At 41.1% G+C, this 26,578-nt stretch overlaps 1 protein-coding gene across 6 annotated transcripts in view; it reads right to left on the bottom strand.

The window, feature by feature from the left end:
* Positions 1 to 19,679, bottom strand: part of Fbxo47 (F-box protein 47) — a 30,826-nt gene extending 11,147 nt beyond the window's left edge. For 3 of the 6 annotated variants that reach the window (XR_012912293.1, XM_075990874.1, XM_075990877.1), the window contains exons 1-6: positions 19,199 to 19,369; positions 15,642 to 15,846; positions 14,061 to 14,228; positions 9,387 to 9,463; positions 5,255 to 5,332; positions 2,123 to 2,231 (exon numbers count right to left, since the gene is read on the bottom strand). Coding sequence is in view for 5 of the 6 variants with exons in the window: in XM_075990874.1 (XP_075846989.1) it covers positions 2,123 to 2,231; positions 5,255 to 5,332; positions 9,387 to 9,463; positions 14,061 to 14,228; positions 15,642 to 15,822 (613 nt within the window). In the remaining variant the exon portion in view is untranslated. Of the gene's footprint in view, positions 1 to 2,122; positions 2,232 to 5,254; positions 5,333 to 9,386; positions 9,464 to 14,060; positions 14,229 to 15,641; positions 15,847 to 18,156; positions 18,227 to 19,198; positions 19,370 to 19,544 lie in introns of those variants that run through there. The other 3 variants (XM_075990875.1, XM_075990876.1, XM_075990878.1) reach the window with 3 other exon arrangements.
* Positions 19,680 to 26,578: the final 6,899 nt, after the last annotated feature.

The following is a 26,578-nucleotide window of genomic DNA, read 5'->3' as shown; positions in this document are numbered from 1 at the left end:
TTACTTTCCTTATTTAGTTTCAATACTTTGAATAATGGTTAAGTCAAATCCATACTCAATTTTACCAGAATCTTATATAGTTTTAGATTTATGTATTTAGACAGGGTCTCCTGTATCCCAGGCTGGCCTTGGACTCAGTATATAGCTAAGGATGACTGTGAGTTTCTGGCCCACCTGGTTCCCACTCCAAAGTGCTGGGGTGATAGGCATGTATCATCACGATCAGTTTTATTTAGTGTTGGGGCAGGCTAGGAAAGCATTCTACCACCACCTGAACTATATATCCAGACCCCAAATTGACTCTTAAAGCATGAGATAGAAAAATAGTATTAGGAAAATGAGAAAATGAAAAAAGTTCCCAGTGAGATACGACAAAGGCATCAAGGACATTGGAGACACAGTGAACAGAAAGAACAATATGCTCAAGTTAGACTAAAACAGTGGACAGGAAGTTTGATTATTTTTGACACAGAATCTCTCTGTGTAGCTCTGGTTATCCTGGAACTCAGTATATAGACCAGCCAGGCCTCAAACTCACAGAGATTCACTGAGTCTACCTCTTGAATGCTGGGATTAAAAGTCTGTGCAATGAATTTGAGAAAATAGGTGGGGACCAGAATCTGAAGGCTAGTTTATATAGCTTAGATTTTATTTTGAATATGTTAGGAAGTTTTTTATCAGAGGAAATGCACGTGAAATTGTGTTATCATCAGGCAGTGGTGGCGCATGCCTTTAATCCCAGCACTCAGGAAGCAGAGGCAGGCGGATCTCTGTGAGTTTGAGGCCAGCCAGATCCAGAGTTAGTTCTAGGACAGGTTCCAAAGCGACAGAGAAACCCTGTCTCAAAAAACCAAACCAAACCAAACCAAACCAAAAAACCCCCACAAAACCCCAAAACAAACAAACAAACAAAACCCAAAAATGTGTTATCAAGTCAAGGCAGGAGGATTGTAAGTTTGAGGCTATAATGGCCTACATATTAAGTTGGAGGACAGCCTGTGCTACATAGTGAACCTTTTTTTTTTTTTTTTATTTTCGAGACAGGATTTCTCTGTAGCTTTTTGGTTCCTGTCCTGGAACTAGCTCTTCTAGACCAGGCTGGCCTCGAACTCACAGAGATCCGCCTGCCTCTGCCTCCGAGTGCTGGGATTGAAGGCGTGCGCAACCACCGCCCGGCTATAGTGAAACTTTTTTTTTAATTTATTTATTATGTATATAGGGTTCTGGGCACCAGATCTCATTATAGATGGGTGTGAGCCATCATGTGGTTGCTGGGAATTGAACTCAGGACCTCCGGAACAGCAGTCAGTTCTCTTAACCTCTGAGCCATCTCTCCAGCCCCTATAGTAAAACTCTTGATGCTAGGGAAGTAGCCTAATTGTAGACCCCACCACAATCAGTACCCTAGGAAAACTCTTAGTGCTAGGAATGTTGCCCAACGGTAGACTGTACCACATTCAATATCCTAGGTTCAATCCTCAGCAGGAAAGAAACATGAGACATAACAGGCAAAGACATAAATAAATCTGCCTTTTTATCCATCACCTTTTCTTTGGGGGGGGGTCAAGACAGGGTTTCTCTCTGTGTAGCCTCAGCTGTCCTGGAACTCCCTCTGTAGACTAGGCTGGCCTTGAATTCAGACTTTTGCCTGCTTCTGCCTCCCAAGTGTTGAGATTAAAGCCGTGCACCAACACGGCCTGAGTCATCACTTTTTTAAAAAGTGAAATGTTTCAAGTTGACAGAAAAGTAAAAATAGAATGAGAAATACAGTATACAAATCAAGTAATTTAGTCAAAGTTTTATATCTATGTTTGCTTTGGGGTTTTAAAATAAATAAATATTAGAAATGTTGAGTTTTTCGTTTATCAATTCCAATCACTTTCCCCAGAAGAATCACCATCTTGGATTTAGAGTTTGTCCCTGTCCCTTCTATGTTGTCAGAGAAATAACCAACAGGAAGTAGACTATCCTAGTTTCTGTGGTGCTGGGGATCGGATTGAACCTACTACCAGCTGAGCTACAGCCCACCCCTCCACGACTTGTTTTATGTATACTTTTGAACGCTACCTCTTCTTAACATTTCATTTCTATACAATATTATCTTTGAAGTGAAGTTCTTTACCTGCTTTGTTACAGACAACAGTCTGCATCTTACGGGAGAGATTAGTCAACTCACATAAGAAGTTATAAACACGGTGGCACTCGAGTTCATCCCAACCTGCTGTTAAGGTCTGAGGAAAACAGAAGAAACATTGCACAAGTTCAGATTGGAAGGGTAAGCCACTACTTCCTAGGCAAAACAGGCTGTTTGTAGTATATGATCTACGTGATGTGCAATTTTTGCTCTCAATTCACAAGAAATCTATATAGTCACAACCTAGAAATTCTCCAAAATCTTGCTTCTTTTTCATTAGAAGAAAGTTTTACTTATTTTTTTTTTTTTTCAAGATCCTGGAACTCACCATGTAGTGAGGCTGGCCTCGAACTCAGAGATCTGCTTGCCTCTCCTGAGTTCATGTGCCACAAATACCCAGAAAAAATTTTAAGGTTTCTATAAATTTATTTTTAATGATGTGTATGTGTGTATGTGTCTCTGTGAGGTTATGTCACATGAGTGAAGGTGCTTGTGGAAGCGAGAAGAGTGGAGCTACAGACAATTGTGAGCTGCCCTGCTGTGCTGCTGGGAACCAATCTTTGGTGTTCTGCAAGAACATCAAGTATTCTTAGCCGATCTCTATAGCTCTCTCAGTTTGTATCTCTCTCTCCACTGTGCTATGAGTGGCCTCAAACCCTAGCTCTGCCTGTAGGAAGTTTGAGTAATGGGACTCTAGTCCTGGTTTTGTGAATCAGTTTTTAAACTTAAATTAAATCACACTCTAAACTAACTATTAATTAATTTTTGTGTATATGTGTGTGTATGACCAAAGAGCCCACCCATACAGCACAGAAGGGTGTCAGGTGTCTTCCTCTACATGCTCCTATTTTTTTGGGACACTCCCTCACCAAACTTAGAACTTGTAGTTTTTGGCTATGCTAGCAGCCAGCAAGCCTCATGGATGAGATTACAGGTCACCATGACAATGGAAGCTTCTTACTCGGGGGTGCTGGGGATTTGAACTTACACATCAATTACTTTCACTTACTGGATCATCTTTCAGCCTCTGTGGATTGGTTTTACAGTAACTGTCTAAGATTTTTACACCTGCCATTTCGATATTGCTTACAACTGATAATGATATTATGTTAATATGGCAATTAATTATAACTTGCTTGTTTTTCAATAAATGAAAAAACAGACAAAATTTAATAACTGTCTGGAACATATAAAAATATACAAACATATAAAACGTAGATTTAAAAAGCATACCATTATATACATTCATTAATCATGTACTTTATTAATTTACCTACTTTTTACTATTTATTTACAAGGTCTCACTATATAACCCTGACTGACCTAGAAGTCATTAGGTAGACTGGGCTGGCCTCTGCCTCTGCCTCCACCTCTGCCTGAGTACTGGGATTAACGGTGTTCGCCACACGCTTAGCCTCCCATATAAATCCTTAAAATAACTGGATTCCAGTGGTTTAAAAAATAATCTTCTGGGGGGCTGGAGAGATGGCTCAGAGGTTAAGAGCGTTGCCTGCTCTTCCAAAGGTCCTGAGTTCAACTCCCAGCAACCACATGGTGGCTCACAACCATCTGTAATGGAGTCTTCTGGCTTGCAGGCATACACACAGACAGAATATTGTATATATAATAAATAATAAAATATTTAAAAAAATAATCTTCTGGGTCAGTGAGATGGCTCATCAGGTACAGTGCGTTGGAGGGAGCACAGCTCCTACAAGTTGTCACTCTTACAGTGACACAAATACAAATTTTTTAAAAATTTAGATTTATTTTATTTTATGTGTATAAATGTTTTGCTTGCATATATGTATATGTACCATGTGTGTACCATGTGTGTGCCTGATGCCCAAGAAGGTCAGAAGAGGGCTGTAGGACCTCCTTCAACTGGAGCTGGGATGGTTATTGGTCACTGTATGCATACTGTGAACTAAACCTGGAAGAACAGCCAACCCGTATCTGCTGATCATCTCTCCAGACCTACACACATCAAAAATAGTCTTCAATCCCAGCACCCCACGATTTAACTTTATTCCTTCTAGAATGAGAGAAATTGCTAAGCAGTGATTATTTCTGGTGAAAGGAAATCAGAGGATGTGAGGTAGGCCTGGGAGGAAGACTTTTTACTTTATAAATATTTTGTTCCTTTTGAATTTTACATGAATGCATATCTTAATACTTAATCCAAAGATAGAAAGTACAACACAAATGGAATAAAGTAAAAAAGTGTTTTGTAAGATTGTCAGTAGGGTCCTAGACTCTGGGTGCTGGCGGCCTGGGATACAGCATATGACTTTCAGGTAGTACTGAGGGATGTGGTAAGAGCCTAAGGTGGCTATAAGTTTTAATTAGATAATTCATGAAGACTGTTTAGGACAGTGTCTGGCACATAGTATAAAACTTAATAAATGACACCTTTAACTTTTATCTGTTTAAAAGAGATTAGTAAATATTACTGAAATAATAATCTGATTTCTAAAGTCACTTTCCAGGAAACTAGTGCATAAATTTAAACTGAAAATACTCATAAAAAAGCTGGGTGTAACGATGGACTCCTTTAATCCCAGCACTTGGGAGGCAGAGGCAGCAAATCTCTGAGTTTGAGGCCATTTTGGTTTACATAATGAGTTCCAGGACAGCCAGGGCCACATAGTGAGACCAGGACTAAGGAAATAAATTACAAACACATGCACACATCTGTGCCTTTAGTCTGCTATGGCTAGTGGCTTGGGTTGCAGGTCAGAGATAAAGTGCTTACCTAGTATGCCTAAGGACCTATGCTCAATTCCCAGGTCTCTCTCTCTCTCTCTCTCTCTCTCTCTCTCTCTCTCTCTCTCCAGGTCTCTCTCTCTCTCCAGGTCTCTCTCTCTCTCTCTCTCTCTCTCACACACACACACACACACACACACACACACACAAACAACCAAACAAAATTTAAGTACATTTGTATAAAGTAAGTAAATGCTAAACATTCTCACTAGTTAAAAAAAGTCAAATATACTCTTAACAAATTTTTACAATGTTATTTTGCTTTAAGATTACTAGAGCTTCTATTAATGTACATAGGAATTCCATACTCTTCTTGTTAACAGTTCAAAGTCATTCTTTCATTAAACAATGTACCTGTAAAAATATGCCATAACATGGTAATCCTAAACATTGCAAAGGAGCTGAACAGCCACTGAATTTAAAGCAGGAAACCTATAAAGAGAGCGACTGTTAGTGGATCTATACAACAACTTTACAGTCGGTTTACTGGAGATACCTTTTTGTTGTTGTTTTGTTTTTATTTTTTGAGACAGGGTCTCTCTGTGTAGCCCTGGCTGTCTAGGCTGACCTTGAACTCAAAGACCCACCTGCCTCTACTTCCCTCTGCTGAGATTAAAGGCTTGTGCACTACCGTGCCTGGCAATGGGCGGTACCTTGAGACAGGGTCTAGCTTTTATTACAGAAAGAAACTTTGCAACAGAGACCATTGCAGAAAATCTCAACAAATCAAAATGCATGCAGAGCAACAAGGAATTCTGTGGTATCCAGCCCCAAATGATGTATCTCCAACACAATTCCTGCACCAAATCTGAGATCATCTAGGGAGAAGGGATGGAAAGATTGCGAGATTCAAGGGAACAGGAACTCTGCTGTGAGAGTGTTTCCTAGAAATATCAGGGAAGCCACACCCATGAAGTCTCATCACCGCAGCTCTCTAAGTAAGACCTGAACAAGGAAGACACTAATAGACAGGCTGACAGAGAAAGGGGAAATGTCACGGGACCCCAAACCTAGACAAAAAAGGCAACTAAGGAATGCTAATAGCAAGAGAAATAGCCTTCCCCAGGGAAGAGGCATCCAACTGGTTATCCAATAACGAGTGGTCAGCCCTAAAATAATGTATATACAAATAACAGTATATGGACTGAGAAGGCTATATTTATATATATATTTATATATTTGGGAGTGCTTGTATGAAGAAGAAAAAGAAGGCATGAATTTGAGATAAAGAAGGGGGTATATGAGAGGAGGTAGAGGAAAAAGGGGGAAATGATATGATTATATTTTAACTTAAAAATTATTAATAAAAAATTAGTGCTGGGCCGGGCGATGGTGGCGCACGCCTTTAATCCCAGCACTCGGGAGGCAGAGGTAGGCGGATCTCTGTGAGTTCAAGACCAGCCTGGTCTACAGAGCTAGTTCCAGGACAGGCTCCAAAGCCACAGAGAAACCCTGTCTCGAAAAACCAAAAAAAAAAAAAAAAAAAAAAAAATTAGTGCTGGGCATGGTGGGCACAACCTTTGTCCCAGTTCTTGTGAGGTAGAGGAAGGCAGAATCCCCAACATCCATGTAATAACAGCTGAGTGTGGTAATGTGAGCCTGTAACCCAGTGCTAGGGATGGGTTTGGAGAGAGACAGGTGGACCCCAGGGCTTTCAGGTCTGCCAGACTACCTGAAACAGCAAGCTGGAGCTCCAGGTTCAGCAACAAATGTTCCCAGAACATAAGCTGGAGTCAAGTGTGGTTGCACACACCTTTGATCCCAGCACTTTAGATGCAGAGACAGCCTGATCTCCCTAAGTTTGAGGCTATCCTGGTCTACATAGAGTTCCAGGCTCCCCAAGGCTACATAATAAAACCCTGTCTCAGAAATAAAAAACCCAAAACAAAAAAAACCCCTCCCCTCCCAAAACAATAAAAAAAAAAACCCATAAAGTTGAGAAGCTGGAAGAATGGCTCAGCAGATTAGAGCACTTGCTGCTCTTGTAGAGGAACCTGTGCTCGGATCTCAGAATCCACATGACGATTCAACCATCTATAAACTCCAGTTCCAGGGGAACCTTTGCCTTCTTCTGACTTTTGCATGCACCAGGCATGTACATAGTACACATATATACACTCAGGCAAAATATTCATATGAATAAAAAAATCTTATTAAAAGATATAAAGTGGAGAGCCAAGTTTGGTGGCATATACCTTTAGTCCCAGCATTTGGGAGGCAGAGGCGGGTAGAGCTCTGTGTTTGAGGTCAGTCTCAATAACAAGAAAAAGCTGGAGAGATGGCTCAGAGGTTAAGAGCACTGACTGCTCTTCCAGAGGTCCTGAGTTCAATTCCCAGCAACCACATGATGGCTCACAGCCATCTGTTATGAGATCTGGTGCCCTCTTCTGGCATGCAAGCATACATAGAAGGAATGTTGTATACATAATAAATAAATACATCTTAAAAAAAATAACAAGAACAAAAATGTCAAGAAGTTTTCTGATATCAACTGTGGCCATGACATTGATATACAGGTATGAATACATACAACAACAACAACAAACACCACACACACACAATTTCAGCCTGAGGGTATAACTCAGTTATAGTTATATAGCATACAAGAGTACAAGAGGCCCAAGTTTTAATCTCAGCACAACAAAACAAAAATCCCAAATCTTTATTGTTTAGTACACTTACATAAAGATTTTAACATTTAGAAATTATTTCACTTTAATAAAATACCTAAATCTTTAGGTTTTTTTTCCTTTTAAATCTTATTAAAGTTTAAAAGAAAAACACCCAGGGCAGGCAAGCTATAAATCTCAGCAGCTGAGGAGGAGAGGAGAGGAGAGAAGGAAGAAAACTCATGCCATTTAAGTTGGCATGGAGGTCAGTCACATGCAGACAACCAATGGAGAGCAGCCAGCTTCAGAGAAAAAAAAAGGAAGCCCACAGGATTCAAAAAACCTGCTGAGGCTCTGCCCCACATCGGGGAGAAAGAGATAGAAGAGGAAAAGCTGTACCTATCTGATTCCTCAACCAACTCCATGGTGGCTCATAAGGACCGCTTTGCTTTATTTTTGAGACAAGGTCTCTAGTAGTCTAGCCTGGCCTTGAACTGTGAGTTCCAGATCCTCAGCCTCTGCCTCCTGATTGCTGGGATTACAGGCCTGTGCCACTGTACCTAGTTTAAGAGGTGCTAGAGACCAAATTATAAGCAAACATTCTATGGACAGAGCTGTTTTACCAGCCCCTATGTCACCCTTTTTGTTTTTTGTTTGAGGCAGTGTTTCTCTGTGTAGCCCTGGTTGTCCTGGGACTTGCTCTGTAGACCAGGCTGGCCCCACACTCACTCACAGAGATCCTCCTGCCTCTGGCATGCACCACCACCACCCAGCCTCTAAGTCAGCACTTTAAATAACTTTGGAGACTGTGAGAGAGGCAGCTCAGTGAGTAAAGTGCTTGTCCCAGGAGAACCTGATCTTAATCTTGGAATCCATGGGAAGAAGAGGACTGCCAACCGGGCAGTGGTGGTGCAAATCTTTAACCCCAGCACTCGGGAGGCAGAGGCAGGCAGATCTCTGTGAGTTCGAGGCCAGCCTTGGCTACAGAGCGAGTTCCAGGACAGCTAAAACTGCTGCTGGGATTAAAAGTCTGAGTCGCCACTGGCCAGCTTCATTTTAATTATCTGTATGTGTGTGTGTGTAGGTGTGTACAGGTGCCTGCATAGACCAAAGGTCTTTGATCACCTGCCAGTGGAGTTACAGAAGATTGGGAGTTACCCCACTATGGTACTGGGAATCAAAGTTGAGTCCTCTTCAAGAGTAGTATGCACTCTTAACCACTGAGTCATCTCTCCATATGTTTTCCCTAAATGTGCATAGTTATGATAAGCTTTAATTTATAAATCTGACATTTTTTAGCTGGGTAGTGGTGGCACACTCCTTTAATCCAAGCACTCAGGAGGCAGAGGCAGGAGAATCTCTGTGAGTTCCAGACTAGCCTGGTCTACAGAGTGAGTTCAAGGACAGCCAGGGCTACACAGAGAAATACTGTCTTGAAAACAACAACAACAACAACAAAAAACCCAAAAAACCAAAACCAACCAAACAAAAAATATGACATCTTTTGACTTCCATTGGCACACATAAATAGAAATACACACTTACATGCAGTTAAAAAATAAAATAAATCCTGTTTTTAAAAGATAGGTTTGGAGCTGGAGATAGCTCAGTGAAGAGCACTTGCTTTTCCTGCAGAGGATCCAGGTTTGATTCCCAGCATCGACATGGTGACTCACAACTGCCTGTAGATCCAATTTCAGGGGATATGATGCCTTCTTTTGGCTTCCATGGCACCAGGTACACACATGATGCATATGCAAAACATTCATACATATAATAATTTTAAAAGATAGGCTTATAAATAATATTTGACATTAGTGATAAGTTATCTTTACTAGAACTCAAGATTGTGAACTAATTCTGGTATATGATCTTACTTCTGAGAGTATCTTGTGAATGTATTTTAGTCTGTCCTTGGTGGGAAGCAGCAAGGTGCATCTTTTAAATAGTAGACCTGAGAAAGGAAAGAGACATAAGAAAAAACAACAACATTGAAATTAATTAAATTTATCAACAGCATAGTCTAGCAGACTTTCTTGAACTGCCAGCCCCCAAATCATGACACTGTGACCTATTATTATTAGTTATGAATGTTTGGTCTTATCTTATGCTTGTCCCACTACCTCTTAAAATTTATTTTAACTTGTTTCTCTTCATCTACATTTTGCCTCAGGGATTTTTAGCTATCTTTCATTCTTTTTTTCCTACTTTCCTGTTTCTTCCTGTCTGTCTTACTTCTGGCAGCTAGCTGCCTGACTGGCCCTGGGCATCTCCCTCTCTTTCTCTCTCATGTGCACTCTTTATCTCTCTCTCTCTCCCTTAGATTCCTTCTCCTACTTTTCTCTCTGCCTGTCAGCCCCCTCCCCATCCTTCTACTGCCTAGTTGTTGGCCATTCAGTTTTTTATTAAACCAATCAGGTACTTTAGGCAGGCAAGGTGAAATAGCAACACATCTTTACATAGTTAAACAAAGGCAGTATAAACAAATGTAACACACCTTTAGATAGTTAAAGTAATATTCTGCAACAGCCTAGTACAACGTTTCCTTAAAATTAAGTATGTTGGCCAGGTAGTGGTGGTGCACACCCTTAATTTCAGTACTTGGGAGGCAGAGGCAGGAGGATCTCTGTGAGTCGAGGCCAGACTGGTCTACATACTGAGTTCCAGGCCAGCTAGAGCTATATATTTTCTGTCTCAAAAAATTTTCTCTCTTAAATGTCATTAAGTATTTAAAATTTCAGAGGTTACAAGTCAGTTTCAGTTTTGCTAACATAAATAACACAGATTGGATTAAATACCTATCTCTCTCCAAAGATCCAAAGAGTTATACTTTTTTTTTTGACAGAGTTTCTCTATGTAACCTTGTTTGTCATGAAACTAGCAGTGTAGATCAGGTTAGCCTTGAACTCATAGAGATTTGCCTGCCTTTGCATCCGGGGACTGGAATTGAAGGTATGCACTACCACACTTGGCTTTATTTAACTTTTCTATGTATGAGTGTTTCATTGACACATGCTATGTGCACAGGGCATTGGATCCCCTGGAACTGGAGTTACAGACTTGTAAACCACCATGTGGGTGCTGGGAACCAAACCCAGGTCCTCTTAGTCACTGAACTATCTCTCCTTCTCTAAGATATTTTGCAGGGCATGTATGTTAATAAGGTGTAGGATTCTGTTTCATGACATTGAAAACAATTTTTAAAAAACCTTCCAATTCTCAGTAAGATGCTGTTTGAACTATAGTGACAAGAAGTGTATAATTTATTTCCCCTAAATGGTTTGTTTTCTTAAAATGACAATACATTGTTAACATTCCTGTAAGGACAAATGGCATTCACTAAAAATGGTATGTGTGGTAGGGGAAGATACTCTTGAATATCACCACTTCCTCCAGTTTTACTCCTTACATAATATAACCACCACTTCTCTACATTTACTCTTTACATAATAAAATGCTTATATAATCCTGAAGATCTATAGGAATCATTTAATTTTAGAAGTTGCTATGTTTGCGTAACACCAATGACCAGAATTGAACTTTAAACATAAACTCTCTTGCTTATAGGAAGTATTTTCAGTGTTTGGCTTTAGTCTGCATTCTTTTCCCTTCATGTTTTGGCATTGTGTCTCATGCTATATCATAGCGGGGACTGCAAGCTATAATTGCATACTGCTTGCCTTTTCTACTGCAGATTTCCTATTTTTAAGGATTGCGGTTTACCATAAAACCTTACTGTTTAGTTGACTTTTTTTCTAAACACAGGTACTCTTTTTCAGAGACCAATTTCTTTTAAGTTCTCCTAGTAAAATAATGTCAGATGCAGTATTCTTTCCATATCGGCCATCTGCTCTGTTCAGTAGAAAATGCAAATTAAATTTATAATCCTCAAAGTTAAGATTCTGAAAAATGTTATTTTAAATATCTAAAAACAGGAACAGATCAAATAAGAAGGAAAGCATGGGAAAATGCTGAGTGAGTCAAACATTTACCAAAAGAACCAGTCATAAAGCAGGTATCTACAAAAACCTGAACAGAAAATTAAAGCTAATATATTAATCAAACCTTTATTGAAGATTAGGTATTAAGGTCAATGTTTATGTATTTTAATTGAGTTACCCATGTAATTATTTTTTGTTTTCAATGTGGTGCTGAAGTTAGAACCTAGGGCCTTATTTATTTATTTGAGACCATCTCAGGTAGCCCAGGCTGGCCATATATTCACTATGTAGCTGAAACTGGCCTTGAATTTCTCACTCTATTGCCTTCATTTCCACAGTGTTATGATTAATAAGCTTGGACTACAAGTTAGGCAAGTACTCTGCCATTGGATTCAATTCCCAGACAATATCATTGGGTTTGCTAAAGCAGTTAAGACTTGGCCAGTAAAAAAAAAATTCCTTTAGACCAAACCTAAAAAAAACAATCATCAAGTACTTGCCATATTCAATTCCAGGCTTTACCAAATCTACTTCTAAACACTGAACCAACCACACTGTATTCAGACTATTTTCTTTAAAAAATTTACTTATTTGTCTATGTTTTCCCTGTATATGTATGCATATATATGTATATGCATACACACACACACACACACACACACACACACGCCTGAGGCAGTTAGAAGAAGGTGGTGGATCCCCTGGAACTGGAGCTACAGACAGTTGTGAGCTGCCATGTGGGTACTGAGAACTGAACACAAGTCCTCCAGAATAACAGTCAGTGCTCTTAACCTCTGAGCCATCTCTCCAGCCCAGACTATTTTCTTTCCTTCTCCCTCCCTCCCTCCCTCCCTCCCTCCCTCCCTCCTTCTCTTCCTCTCTCCCTCCCTCCTGTTCTTTGGTGCAGTTGGAGACTGAATTTAGGCTCTCATTTCATGCATGCTAAGCATGCTCTGCCACTGAGTCTCTCTAAATTGCTCAGGTTGGCTTTGAACTCTATAGTACAGGCAGTGCTGGAATTTACAATCCTCCTGCTTTAGCCTCTCAAACAGCTGATATTACAGGCCTATACCACAAACCATATTTGAGGAATTTGCATATTACTTCTCTCTTTTAAAGCTAGGCATTCTTACGTTTCTGAATGGCAAGATTCACTAAAGGCAAGATTCACTCGACTTACTATCATATGTTTATTTAACTCTCAATAACATCCTGATATTTGCTTTTATTGCCATGTTTTGGTTAATTATATTTTAGTTTCATAGTTAAATTGGTATCATTAGTCAAACTGAAATTAGAATTTTATTTCAGCACTCTAGGGAAAATAAAATCAATAAATGGAATAAAAGATACAAATTATTTTATATCAAGTGAAGAAAAAATGATATAGTATTTCCTTGTTAAGGTCAATTTAATTATAGTATAATGATTTAATTAAGTAGAGTACTTAAAAAAGTATTTAAAAAAGAAAATCACAGATTCTGATGAGAGTAAAGATCTTCCAGTAAGGTGTCTAAATTTATACTTTTTTTTGTTTTGTTTTCCAAGATAGGGTGTGTGTGTGTGTGTGTGTGTGTGTGTGTGTGTGTGTGTGTAGCCCAGGCTGTCCTGGAAATTGCTCTGTAGACCAGGCTGGCCTCAAACTCAGAAATCTACCTGCATCTGCCTCCCAAGCCCTGGGGTCAAAGTCATGCACCAGCACTCTTATACTTTTAAGGACTAGATCACGGCTGAAAAGGAATATAAGTACAGAATAAAATTTAGCTGGGTATGGTGGTGCACACCTTTATCCCAGCACTCAGAAGGCAGAGGAGGCAGATCTCTGTGAGTTTGAGGCCAGCCTGGTCTACAAAGCGAGTTCCTGGACAGCCAGGACTCTTACACAGAGAAACCCTGTCTAGAAACACCAACCAACCAACCAAACAAACAAACAAGCAAAAACTCTAAGTCACAAGAAACAGAGACAAAGCACATAGAAAACACGTCAACACCCTAAGCTGATATATCACCTAAATAACAGCACAGGTTACACTATATCCATGTAAAATTTCAAAGACAGGCACTTTAAAGATTATTTGTTTAATTTAGTTAGGATTACGTATCTGTCCCTTTTCCCCAGAAAAGGTTTCATGAAGGTGGCCATAAACTCACTATGACCTTGAACTTCTGATCCTCTATCTTCTACCTCTTGAGTACTGGGGTAACAGGCAAGTGCCACAAACATGCAGTTTATTTGGTGCTAGGGATAAAACCCAGGAAATCGTGGGTGAGCACTCAAGCAACTGAGCTACACTCTTAGGTGTAGAAAGGTGTTTGGAGGCAGAGTCTCACACCTTTGTCCAGGCTGACCTAGAACTCAGGAACTCACTATGAGGCACAGGCTAGGCTCAAACTATGATTCTTTGGTTTTGGTTCTTCAAATGCTAGAATTACAAGTGTGAGTTACTGTGTTCAGCTTTCATGTTTAAAGTATGTAGGACTACTGTTAAGTACTTTTACATTGAAAATAAAAATACTATAGAAAAAAAGAAAATTTCCAGGAAATATTCTTACAGAATTATATAATAAAATATACATATTTTTTGTTGCAGTTTGCATTTCATAAATTACCTAGAGCTTTGTAGTGCTCCCGTAGACGAGTATCTTCTGTTCCAGATAGATCAAGGTTATGAAAGTTCTGGATTAAAAGTCTTCTACTTCCAGATGAGGTTGAGATATAATTAATTATGTGCTGGCTGACTGTTTTGGACACCATGCTTAACATGCCAATATCCTTCACTATCAAAAAAATAAATAAATTTAAAACAAAACCAAAGAGAAAAACAAATAAATGTATATAAAATATGGGTGTAAATGATCTAAATCACTGTTAGTATACTCTATTAATACTCTATTAACTTGGGTTAACTCACTAATAATACAAATGACTTAAATACAAAAGATCACCATTACTACAGTCTATTAACTTACATATTAACTTATTAATAATGAACCCAGTGCCAGGTGTGTTGACTCACAGCTGTAATTTCAGTACCTGGGAGGCTGAGGGAGACAAATTGCCAGGTGTCTGAAGCCAGCCTGAGCCGTAGACTAAGTTCCAGGATAAGCCTGGGTTATGAGTGAAAGCCTGTTTTTTTTTTTTTTTTTTTTTGGTTTTTCGAGACAGGGTTTCTCTGTGGTTTTGAGCCTGTCCTGGAACTAGCTCTTGTAGACCAGGCCGGTCTCGAACTCACACAGATCCGCCTGCCTCTGCCTCCCGAGTGCTGGGATTAAAGGCGTGCGCCACCATCGCCTGGCGGTGAAAGCCTGTTTTAAAAAAATAAAAAAAAAATAAAGAAACCTAGTGCTTAAAAAGATCTTAACATTGTCTTAAACCTAGTTCTCATTAGAAACACGCTGGGAAATAACAATTGAGCTACCACATTATAATTTAGAGGTGGTAATAGTTGTTTTGGGTTTTGGCGGGTTTTTGTTGTTGTTGTTTTTTACCTGAAATAGTCTCTCTGTGTAGTCCTGGCTATCCTGAAACTCACTCTGTAGCCCAGGCTTGCCTCTGCCCTTAAATGCTTCATTTAAGGATGTGCCACTACCTGCTGGGTGTTGATTTTTTTTTTTTTTTTGAGGCTGGGTCAGTCTTGTCTGTCCTGAAGCTTCCTATATAGACCAGAATGGCCTGACACTCAAAGAGATAGTCCTGCTTCCTGCCTCCCAAGTGCTGGGACTTAAGGCATGTACCACCATGCCTGGCAAGGCTTCTGTTTTTTGACAGGATCTTGTTATGTAACCCAAGCTGGCCTGATATTGTGATCTTGCCTTAGCATTCTTGGTGCTGAAACTACAGATGAGTGTTGTATCCTGCCTACGATTTTATTTTATTTTTACAAAATTTGAATAGTATTGTGGACAGTCCTCATGGTACCACCATGCCGGCTGTGTCTTGTAGACTCCTAAGAAAACTTTTCTGTAGAAAAAAGTAACAGAGAGGAGAGAGACAGAGGAGAGGGAGCAAGAATGGTGGAACTTTACACGTAAACTTACCTAAAAGACAGAGAAGTGGGTGGTGGACCCTTAGAAAAATAAACTCATTATGAATGTTATCAACAGTCTCAAATGGTATTAACGTAGCTGAAATAAAGAGGAAATTATAATATTCTAATGTCTTATATAACATTTCTAATCCCCAAATCTCACCTGACAAATATCTTAAAATTATGTGGAATATTTCCAATGGTAAGACTTTAAAATCTCCAAGTGTAGATAAGAGTCGAGGGTCTAAATCAGGGTTGTTGAAAAAATAGCTGGATTGGTGGTTAGTACGTTTACATTTCTGGTTGGGTATCAAAGTTAAACTGGTATTTACTCTAGACGCCATTTTTTCTTATTCCATGAATTTGTCCTGGTTAGAAAAATAAAGTACAAGACACACACACACAAAAAAATTAAGACAATGAAGTAGTTTCTTTTTAGGTTGGGAGTCACACTCCCCCCCCCCCCTTTGTGTTGCTGATCAAACCCAGAGCCCTAGGCAGGCCAGACAAGCTCTCTACCAAGTGAGGTCCAGCTCCAGTCTGAGGTGCACACTGTGATGGGCACACCTGCCTGTCCACATTAGAAGATACTTACTATGATGTGTAACTGTGGTACACTCATCAGGAGTCTACTTATCTATCTTGGCATTATTTGAAAAAACTTTTAAATCCTTAGCACCTTTTGGCATCCTATCTATTTTTAGATAGAATAAGACTTTTAGTAAGAAATTAAACATTTAGTCAGGCGGTGATGGTGCACATCTTTAATTCCAGCACTCGGGAGGCAGAGGCAGGTGGATCTCTGTGAGTTCAAGGCCAGCCTGGTCTACAGAGCTAGTTCCAGAAGACTTCAAAACTACACAGAAAAACCCTGTCTCAAAAAAATCAAAAACAAAACTAGGTGTGGAGTCACATGTTCGTAACCCCAGAGGTGGAGGCTAACGGATCACAAATTCAAGGCAAGGCAGGGTTGTTGAGACCCTATGTGTAAAACAAACAAAAAAGACCTTTGGCAACCTGAATTCACTGTCCAATATGAATTTCATTAAGTATGAAGAAACATGATGGGAGAGGAAAGAGAAAAAAATTGACATAAAATTTACAGCAAAAATATAGTCAATAGCTATGGGGGATGGAGTACAGCTCAGTGACTGAGTAATCATTGAGTATTTCAGCCCCTATGTTAATCTCAGCCTTACAAAATTAAAGCAACAAAGCCCAATAATGTAACATCTATCATCAATATATTTCTATTACTCTCTTTTTGTTTTGTTTTTGAGACCAGTTCTCTCCCTTAGCACTGGTTGTCTTGGAACCTCTGTGTAGATCAGGCTGACCTCGACCTCACAGAGAGTTTTTTCCTTCCTGAGTGTTGGAATTAAAGGCATGCACCATCAGGCCTGGTTTACTTTTACAGTTTTTTTCCCTCCTCAGACAGAGTTTTTCTGCTTAGCCCTGGAACTCACTCTGTACACCAGGCTGGCCTTGAACTCAGAGATCTGCCTATTTATGTCTCCGGAGTGCTGGGATTAAAGGCCTCTGCCATTAGGCTGGCTTACTTTTATAACTTTTATAGACAAAAAAAAAATTAAAGTATTAATGTAGCTTTAAATATTTTAAGAAATATTTTTATGTTTCATTAAAACTGTGTACTGACAGTCTTCTGTTACAAGCAGTAAAAACAAAGAAAAAGAGATTTTAATTTTAGAGCAATTTGAATGTACCACCTTCAATACTATTACAAACTTTACTGAATGATACACAGATAAGCAGTGACATTCTGGAAATATCTATTCAGATCAATTATTATTATTATTTTGGTTTTTCGAGACAGGGTTTCTCTGGATAGCTCTGGATCCTATCCTGGAACTCGTTCTGTAGACCAGGTTGGACTCGAGCTCACAGAGATCCACCTGCCTCCCGAGTGCTGGGATTAAAGGCGTGCACCAACACTGCCGGCCGGATCAATTATATTTTAAGGAGATTTGAGAATAGAATCTAACTATGTGGCTCAGGTTGTTCTCAAATTTGATGAATTCCTGCTTCAGTCTTCCAAGTACTGGGATAAAAGGTGTATTACCACTGCATGCATCTTGTGTAAAATTAAAGTTAAAAGTGTTGGGGGATCTCCAGCTTGGGGGGTGGGGGTGAAAAACATTCCAACAGCTCCCTCAGCAGCTCCAATCTCTCCAGACCCCGCCCAAAGACAGCCCACCAAGGCTTAGCTCCTCCCCAGGGTCTGTGCATGACCACGCCTACAGGGTATTTAAGACCTGGTTGCCAGCCCCGACAAGTGATTTTTCTCCCCTGTCTTTCTGAGAGCTACCTGGGAGTTGCTTTGCTCTGTTTATTAAATTCAGCTTGATTTTAAAACATGGCTGGTTTGGTTTATTGCATCAGTGGAAGATACCCAATAACTGTAGATGCAATACTTAAAAATAAGGTTACACAGGAGCTGAACAATACATTTTCCTCCTTTCTAGAATTTGTTGTAACAGTTATAATTACGTGCCAATACATGTTTTTCTGTAAGAATATGTATTTTAGTATTTTCATGTAATTCCAAATGGAAGAATTCTGATTGACTTAATCAACAGTGTTGTTTTTAAATTTTAACTTTTTGTTTGTTTGTTTGTTTTATTTTTTGAGAAGGGTTTCTTTACATAGCCCTAACTTACCTTGAATTCGCTCTGTCGACCAGGCTGGCCTCAAATTCACCAAGATCTGTCAGCCTCTGCCTCCCCAGTGCTGGAAATAAAGGTGTATGCCACCACCACCCGGGTTAATTTTAACTTTTAACAGAATTTTAAAGTATTTTCACTATAACAAAATATAAATTTGACTTAGTTTCTGATTTGTGCCTCTTCCAGGAACTTCCACCCTAGTACGGCTAGGGTGGGGTTTGTGGGCCCTTCAAAGGGACATTGACTGCCTCCTCCCAAGGGGCTTTATCATCTGCTAACGGTGTATACAAATGTGTATATATAGTTTTTCATTTAAATCTCTGAAAGACTAAAAATAACGGCCCCAGTTATTTCAAAACTTAAGTCTCGATCAGGCAGTGATGGCAAATTTTTGATCCCAGCACTCAGGAGGCAGAGGCAGGCGGATGTCTGTGAGTTCAAAGCCAGCCTGGTCTACACAGTGAGTTCGAGGCCAGCCAGGGCTATACAGAGACGCCTCGAAAAAACCCAAAAGCCTTAAGTCTCTTATTTTCCTCACTCAGACCTATTTTAGAGATGGAGGAAGGCAGGTTTTTCTGAAACACTAACGGTATCCACCAAACTATTTCTCGTTTCCTCTTAGCCTTTTAGGGTATGGAGCTCATGAACCCAAATGACAGTAGGGTATTTTTTCCCCCCTTTTGGATGGCTGGCGTTGAACTCTTGACTCTCCTATCTGCCTCACTCAGCCTTCGGCAGAGCTGGGTGACAGGCCAGCTCGTCCCACCCACTAAGGGGCGCGTGCGCGGGGGAGGGGTGTCTAAGGCCTGGACTTCGTCCCTATCCCCTGATTCCCTTCCGGAGGGGGGGTAAAGAACCCAGCAAAATACCGGGATTTGTTTAAACGTTCCGACGTCAGCCCTAAAGGTTTGTCTCTAAAGAGGTCATCTAGGGGGCCACAGGGGAAACTGACCAATACGAAAGCCAAACAGGAGGCGCTGAAGAACACGGAACTATTTCCACAGGACAGTATCGGGGAAGATAAAACACTCTTTACCACAGCTCTCGACAGTTTTCCGGCTACGGTATCACAGGAAAGTGGGATTTAGTCGTCTGCACTCCCCATCCTCAGATTTCACAAAACTTAAAAAAAAAAAAAGAAAGAAAATCTCCTCAGGGTTTTTCCCGCCAGAGAACAGGGGAGGATCCGGCTCGGCTCCGCTCCGCCCCGCTCCAGAGCTGCGTTCTCAGCTCTCGGGCGCCCCCGGCGCCTCAAATGTGTTTTAGAATTCTCCCAGGAGCCCCCGCGGGCGAAGGCCCCGCCCCCTCGCCTACAGCGGGGACCTCGGCCGGCCCGCCTTCCTAGGAAACCCCCGGAGGCCCCGCCCCTCGGGGACGCTCACCCGAGGCTCCCATGATGCCCTCCGCCGCCGCCTGACGCGCTATCCTCGCCGCCTCGGTTCAGCGCCCAGCCGCGGACCGTTGTGGTCCGGAGGAGCGAAGGTGTCAAACAAGAGTTCAGACGTGGGAGCGGAACATGCCCGCCACTCCACTTCCTTGTTCTACTTCCTTTTTCTCCCCCCTCCCCCCCGACAGGGTTTCCCCGTGTAGCTGAATGTTCTGGAACTCGCTCTGTAGACCAGGCTGGCCTCGAACTCACAGAGATCCGCCTGCCTCCCGAGGCTTGCGCTACCACCACCCGGCCTCCATTTTGTTCTTTCCACTCGGTTTTAAGGCCATTTTCAATTCCCTCCGCCCCCAAGTCAACAGGGTTTGTCACAGAGCTTTTCTCAAAGGCTGTCAGATGCCACGTCCCTGCACAGAGAAGATGGAGGCAGGAGGACTAAACCAGCCTGAGCTATCTGAGAGCCTGTTTCAACCCCTGTACCCCCCAAAACAATGTTAAGTTCTCATGTATTTACAGATCCTGTGGTGGCTTTCTCTGTTCTTCTTCTTCTTCTTCTTCTTCTTCTTCTTCTTCTTCTTCTTCTTCTTCTTCTTCTTCTTCTTCTTCTTCTTCTTCTTCTTCTTCTTCTTCTTCTCTCTTCCTCCTCTTCCTCTTCCTCCTCCTCTTCTTCCTCTTCTCTTCCTCCTCTTCCTCTTCCTCCTCCTCTTCTTCCTCTTCTCTTCCTCCTCCTTGTCTACTTTTTTTTCCCTTTTGAGGCAAGATCTCCTTTGGTAGCCTAGGTTAGCCTGAACACTGACTCTAGCCATTTAGAGTACTGAGATTATAGGCATACACCAACACTCTGGGATTGATTCAGTGTCTGTGGAAGCCTTAGACACAGAGAATGATACATATGTTTCCTGCCGTAAGGGAGTTTACTAAAAACTGTCTCAGTAAAAAGAATGAACAAAGTAGCTGGGTTACAGAGGAAATAAGGCAACAGACACGGACATGTATTGGAGGATGAGGTAGGAGAGATGGACTGGATTATAAAGGTCTCTTTGTGGAAGGCGATAATTAATTTGAGAAATTGATGGAGAAGGCACCCATTGGGGACAGGCTGAAGGAAGACTGAAAAGATTCTCTTATTTCAGAGTGATCAGTTTTATATTAAAGCCAAAAGTTCTTAATGTATAAACAAAATAGCACACATGTGCTTATATACACACGCACATGCATAGGCACACTGTGACTGAAGCTGGGCCATGTGAGACCCTAGCAAACAAATCTGGATTAATTTGACATGCTGTCATACATATCAATATCATATCATACATATCAATATTCCAAACATCTATTCGTGATTTCTTATTAGCTCTTTTTCTTCTCTCCCCCACCCCAGGGTCTCTGTGTTGTGGTAGTTTGGGCTCACCCCCCATGAGCCCAAAGGGGGTGGCACTATTAGGAGGTGTGGCTTTGTTGGAGTAGGTCTGGTCTTATTGGAGGAAGTGTGTCACTATGGAGGTAGGCTTTGGGATCTCATATATGCTCAAGATACCACCCAGTGTCTCAGTGTACTTCCTGCTGCCTGCATATCAACATGTAGCTGCTACTTCTCCAGCACCATGTCTGCCTGCACACTGCCATGTCCCACCATGAGAATGGACTGAACCTCTGTACTGCAAGCAGTCACCCCAATTAAATGTTTCCCTTTATAAGAGTTGCCATGGTCATGGTGTCTCTTCACAGCAACAGAAATCCTAAGACAAGCCAGGCGATGGTGGCACATGCCTTTAATACCAGCACTTGAGAGGCAGAAGTAAGTGGATCTCAGTGGGTTCAAGGCCAGCCTGGTCTAAAAAGTGAGTTCCAGAACAGCCAAGACTGTTACACAGAGAAACCTTGTCTCAAAAAAAAAAAAAAATACCAAAACAACAGCAAAAAGAAATCCTAAGACATCTGTGTCTTATCTGTGTCTTTGTAGCTCTGTCTGTCCTGGAACTTGCTCTGTAGACCAGACTGGCCTGAAACTCACAGGGATCTTCCTGCCTCTGCCTCCTGAGAGCTGAGAGTGCTAGGACCCAAGGAATAGGCCATCATGCTCTGCCCATTTCTCTTTCTATCATATGGTTTCTTAGGATCAAACACAAGTCATCAGGCTTGGCAGAGAGAAGATGAAGAAGACAGGAATGAATTCCAGGCAAGTCAGTAGAAATGAAACACATTACTTGATGGAGGAAGGTCATTGGTTAAATAAAAAGAAACTGCTTGGCCCTCATTGGTTAGAAGATTGGTGGGAGGAGTAAATAGAACAGAACGCTGGGAGGAAGAGGAAGTGAGCTCAGACTCCACAGCTCTCCTCTCGGGAGCAGACGCCTCAGAGAGACGCCATGCTCCCTGCTCCCGGGAAGACAGATGCGATTCAGCTCTGACCCAGGATGGACGTAGGCTAGAATCTTCCCAGTAAGCGCACCTTGGGGTGCAACACAGATGATTAGAAATGGGCTAAATTAATATGTGAGAATTAGCCTAAAAGAGGCTAGATAGAAATGGGCCAAAGCAGTGTTTAAATGAATACAGTTTGTGTGTAATTATTTCGGGGCATAAGCTAGCCGAGCAGGCGGCCGGGGTGCTGGGAATGCAGCCCCGGCGCTCTTATTACTACAATTACTGTAGTAATATACAGAGGAAGGAGCATTTTTAATGCAGACTTTATTTATTTATTTATGGATAAAGGGCTTATTACTTTGGTTTATGGTTCCAGACAAATAGAGCCATGGCAACAGCGTGGCAAGGCAGGAACCCGTCGCTGGCTCATCATACTGCATCCACATTCAGGAAGCAGATCTATTCATAGTTAGAGACAGGGTCTCTCTGTGTAACCCAGGCTAGCTTCTAGCTTGTGATCCTTCTGCCTCAGCGTCCCGACTGCTTAGATCACAGGTGTACATCACCATGTCTAACATCACCGTGTTGAATTTTTGTCTCTAGTTCGGAGTTTCTCTCCCAACATTCAGATTTTAAAACCAACTGCCCCTTGACAGTTCTACTCAGGTATGAAATTTATTAAACCAGTCGGTGGGTGCCTTGGCAAAGACACATCTTCACAGTGTACGAAAAGACCATTCCACAGCATGTGTGTGTTCTTGCACTTAGGTCATCCCCCAGGTACCATCTACCTTGTTTTTTTGACACAGGTCTCCCTCTGACTGTTAACTCAGCAAGTAGGTTAGGCTGGCTAGACAGTGACCGCCAGAGATCTACTATCCCTGCATCCTTGGCATTGGGATTACAAGTGCACAGCACACAGTGAGGTGTGGTGGGATCCCACTCTCAGCCTCATGCTTGCCTGGTGAATATTTTACTCACTGAGCATCTCTTCAGCCCTTGAAATCAACTTTGAACTTACGTTTTCTTTTCTTTTTTTAAATTTTAATTTATCTATTTTATGTGTATAGGTGTTTTGCCTGCATGTATGCCTGTGCACCACACGCATGCCTGGTGCCCACATGGGCCATAGATGAGGTTGGATCCCTTGGAACTGGAGTTATGGACAGCTGTGAGCTGCCAGGTGAGTGTGGAAATTGAACCCAGGTCCTCTGGAAGGGCAGCCAGTGCGCCAAACTACTGAACCATTTCTCCAACCCTGCAGTTATGTTTTTGGTTTGCAGTGGGTTTAACAATATATAGCACCATTGTAGTCAATAAGATCTTATACAAACAACAATAACAACAGTGAAAATATAATCATATACAAGTGAAGAGTGTGTGGAACCAGGGGCTGTTGCAGACAGAACCTTAGAGTATATTGTGTTGACTAGATTTCATCCCTAAATAGACTTTGGTATAAAAATAGCTTTATGGGGGAGCTGGGGAGATGGCTTGGTGATTAAGAGCACTGGTCTCTCTTCCAGAGGACCTGAGTTCAATACCCAGCATGGTGGGTTACTACTATCTATTATGGGATCTGGTGCTCACTTCTAGCATGCAGGCTTACATACAGACAGAACACTCATACCAAGAAGAAAATGACTTTATGATTAGAAAGTCTTTATTATTATTATTTTTTTAGATGAGATCACCAAATTCCAAGAAGGTCAATGTCTTCCCCAAAACTTTCAACAGTTTCATTCGTTACATGTGGGGCACATTAAATTTGGACGGAAAGTGTATTTTAAAAAGACAACTATAAAATAATATGTATAGTGTTATGCCATGCAGTAGAATACTGTACATATTATTTTATAGTTGTAATGTGCTAGTAATCCTGGTACTCGGGAGGCAGAGGCAGTGGGAATCTCTGTGAGTTCAAAGCCAGCCTGGTCTATAGAGTGAGGTGCAGGACAGCCAGGGCTACACAGAGAAACCCTGTCTCAGGAAACAAAAACAAAAAAGATTAAGAGAGATTTATATTTTTCTATATTTTATGTCTGAGTTTTCTAAGCTTGCTCCCAAACCCATAGTGTTTTATCTATTAGGAAAAGTATTTAAACTATGTTCTGTTGTACATTACCACAAATGGAAGAGATAGGGGAGGAAAGTATTTGGGGATATTTTTAAATGGATGTCATCATAAACTGCAATAAATGGAAGGATTAAAATATGCAGGCCAATGACAGCTGTCTGGGAATTCACGGGGCAGTGGGGCAAATAGCACAGCCTTGAGTGGGCCATGGGTGTTGTCTGCTTTCCCAAGGTCTTTTCCTGACTCCCTCTCAGAAGAGCTCCCTTCCCAACACACACTTTTAGAAAAATATAGGGTTTGGATCCTGAGATAATGGGAATCAGGGACTCCATTCAGAAAGTCCATTCATTCATTCATGCATTCATTCATCTTATATCTTAACACTATGGTGGGTGGGAATTCTGGATGAATATATTTTTGTTTGTTGGTTAATTGGTATGCTCTTGGAGAAAGGGTCTCATCATGCAGCCTTAGTTGGCCAGGAACTCACTGTGTAACCTGTGCTGGCTCACAAGGTCCCCCTGCCTCTGTCTCCAAAGCGTTGAGAGTACAGGCAGGTGCCATTGCTCCAGGCAGGAGTTTTATTTTTAAAATTCGGGGCACTAGGAACTGGGTATGGTATGTAGAGCGACTATGTCTCAAAAAACAAAACGCAAAATGAAACAAAACAAAAAGCCTTAGGGACAACCAGTTGCGTGTGGTGGCGCCTGCCTGCAATCTCAGCCTTTGGAAGGTAGAGGCAGGAGTGTCAGGAGTTCAATATCGTTCTTACTCTACAGTGAATTTAAAGTCAGAGTGAGATGCATACAAGACCCATCTCAAAACAACAACACAGACAAAACAATCCCTCTACAATAAGAATGAGCCTCTGTCAGGGAAAGTTGGTCAATACCTGTCAAAGTTCAGGACTAGATTCTGTTACTTAATGAGTTCAAGGACAGTTGGACTACTGAAGACAGTCCCAAAACAAATAAGGCAAACAACGCTCAAGAGTCTAGAGAGCTGGCTGAAAGGATGAAGCACTTTCTGTACAAGCATGAGAACCTGAGTTTGGGTCCCTAACACCCATGTAAGAAGCCAGCTGTGGCAGTGCACTATGTAAGCCCTGAGCCAGTGGACAGAGACAGGCAAATCCTGGGGGCTAGCTGGCCATCCAATCTAGCCCAAATGGTGAGTTCCAGGTTCTCGGAGACCCTGTCTCAGGAAATAAGGTGGAAAGCTGCAGAGAGACATTGGATAATAGAAAAAACTATGGAATTAAATCAGCTGATACAAAGATGTACTGACCTCAGAATGGAAACCAGGACATGTATTACATTGAGGAAGGGGTTTTGCTTTTGTTTCCATAGGAGAAGAAAAGCTATGGATACCATCAAGGTTGATAAAGGTTTCATTTGAACAAGAGAGATCTCTTAATTAGAAAAGATGACAGTTCATCAAACAACATGGCTGTTCAATCTAAACTAACCTATAAAACTAACAAATGCTTTTCATTTGATCAGATATAACTTGCCAGAAAGGAACCTCTCCAAGATTAGGATTGGGGAGGGGCTTTATTTTTTTGTCTTTTCAGGAAAATGAAGACATACAGCTAAGGAATCTGAAGACCACTGGACAAATGAGACATCTAAAGAAAAGGGAAAAATTCTCCAGAAAAAAACGTGCCAAGAAAATGAGTAAATTAGTCTATCACATCTCCAACAGGATAAGACTTCATAAATCTTCCCAAATGTTTGTTTCTGTTGTTCTCTACAAAGACATAATGCAAATTATCTTTTTGTAGTCCCAGTCTAATTAAAGATTAAAGCTGGCTTTGGAGCTGTAGCATGATTCTCCTCTTCTCTAGACTCAAGCATGATTGTTAAAGTAAAACCCAAAATCTCTGTCTCATGTCAGAAGAGCCACCTGACATGAGACAGAAGAAAAACCAAAATTCAAATATTATTTTATTGCTTCTAATCTCATAATCCTTTGGTTTTATTTTGATTCTCTAACAGCTTTTCTTGGGGTATGAATATTATCTCAAAATTTATGATATATATATATATTAAACTTTTTGTCATTATATTAATGGTCATATAATTAGAATTAGTACTCATCTAACTTCATCTAGTTTCCTGTACATGATGTCAGGTTTGAGTCTATATCAGGTAACAGGTAACTAGAAATTAAATTTTTTTGTTTTTGTTTTTGTTTTTCGAGACAGGGTTTCTCTGTGGTTTTGGAGCCTATCCTGGAACTAGCTCTTGTAAACCAGGCTGGTCTCGAACTCACAGAGATCCGCCTGCCTCTCCCTCCTGAGTGCTGGGATTAAAGGCGTGTAGCACCACCACCCGGCTAGAAATTAAGCTTTTGTATATTGGAAATATATAATGAAATATGATCCTTAACAACTTTGAGATCTGCTGCATAAGACATTTATATTTTTGGTTGTGAGGCTAGCCCTTAATGGCTGATCCATCTCTCCAGTCCTGCATATGACATTTAAAATGTTTAAGTTTTCTGCAGTAAACCAAGATCATGCCTAACATCAACCTCTGAAGTCTCCTAAAGGAGGATGGAGCCCCACAACAATGAATCCACCA

This window comes from Microtus pennsylvanicus, chromosome 11 (assembly GCF_037038515.1).
Source record: "Microtus pennsylvanicus isolate mMicPen1 chromosome 11, mMicPen1.hap1, whole genome shotgun sequence".
In the NCBI taxonomy this organism is placed as follows: domain Eukaryota; kingdom Metazoa; phylum Chordata; class Mammalia; order Rodentia; family Cricetidae; genus Microtus; species Microtus pennsylvanicus.
The sequence above is the reverse complement of the archived record's forward strand: the minus strand, read 5'-3'. Positions and strand labels throughout refer to the sequence as shown.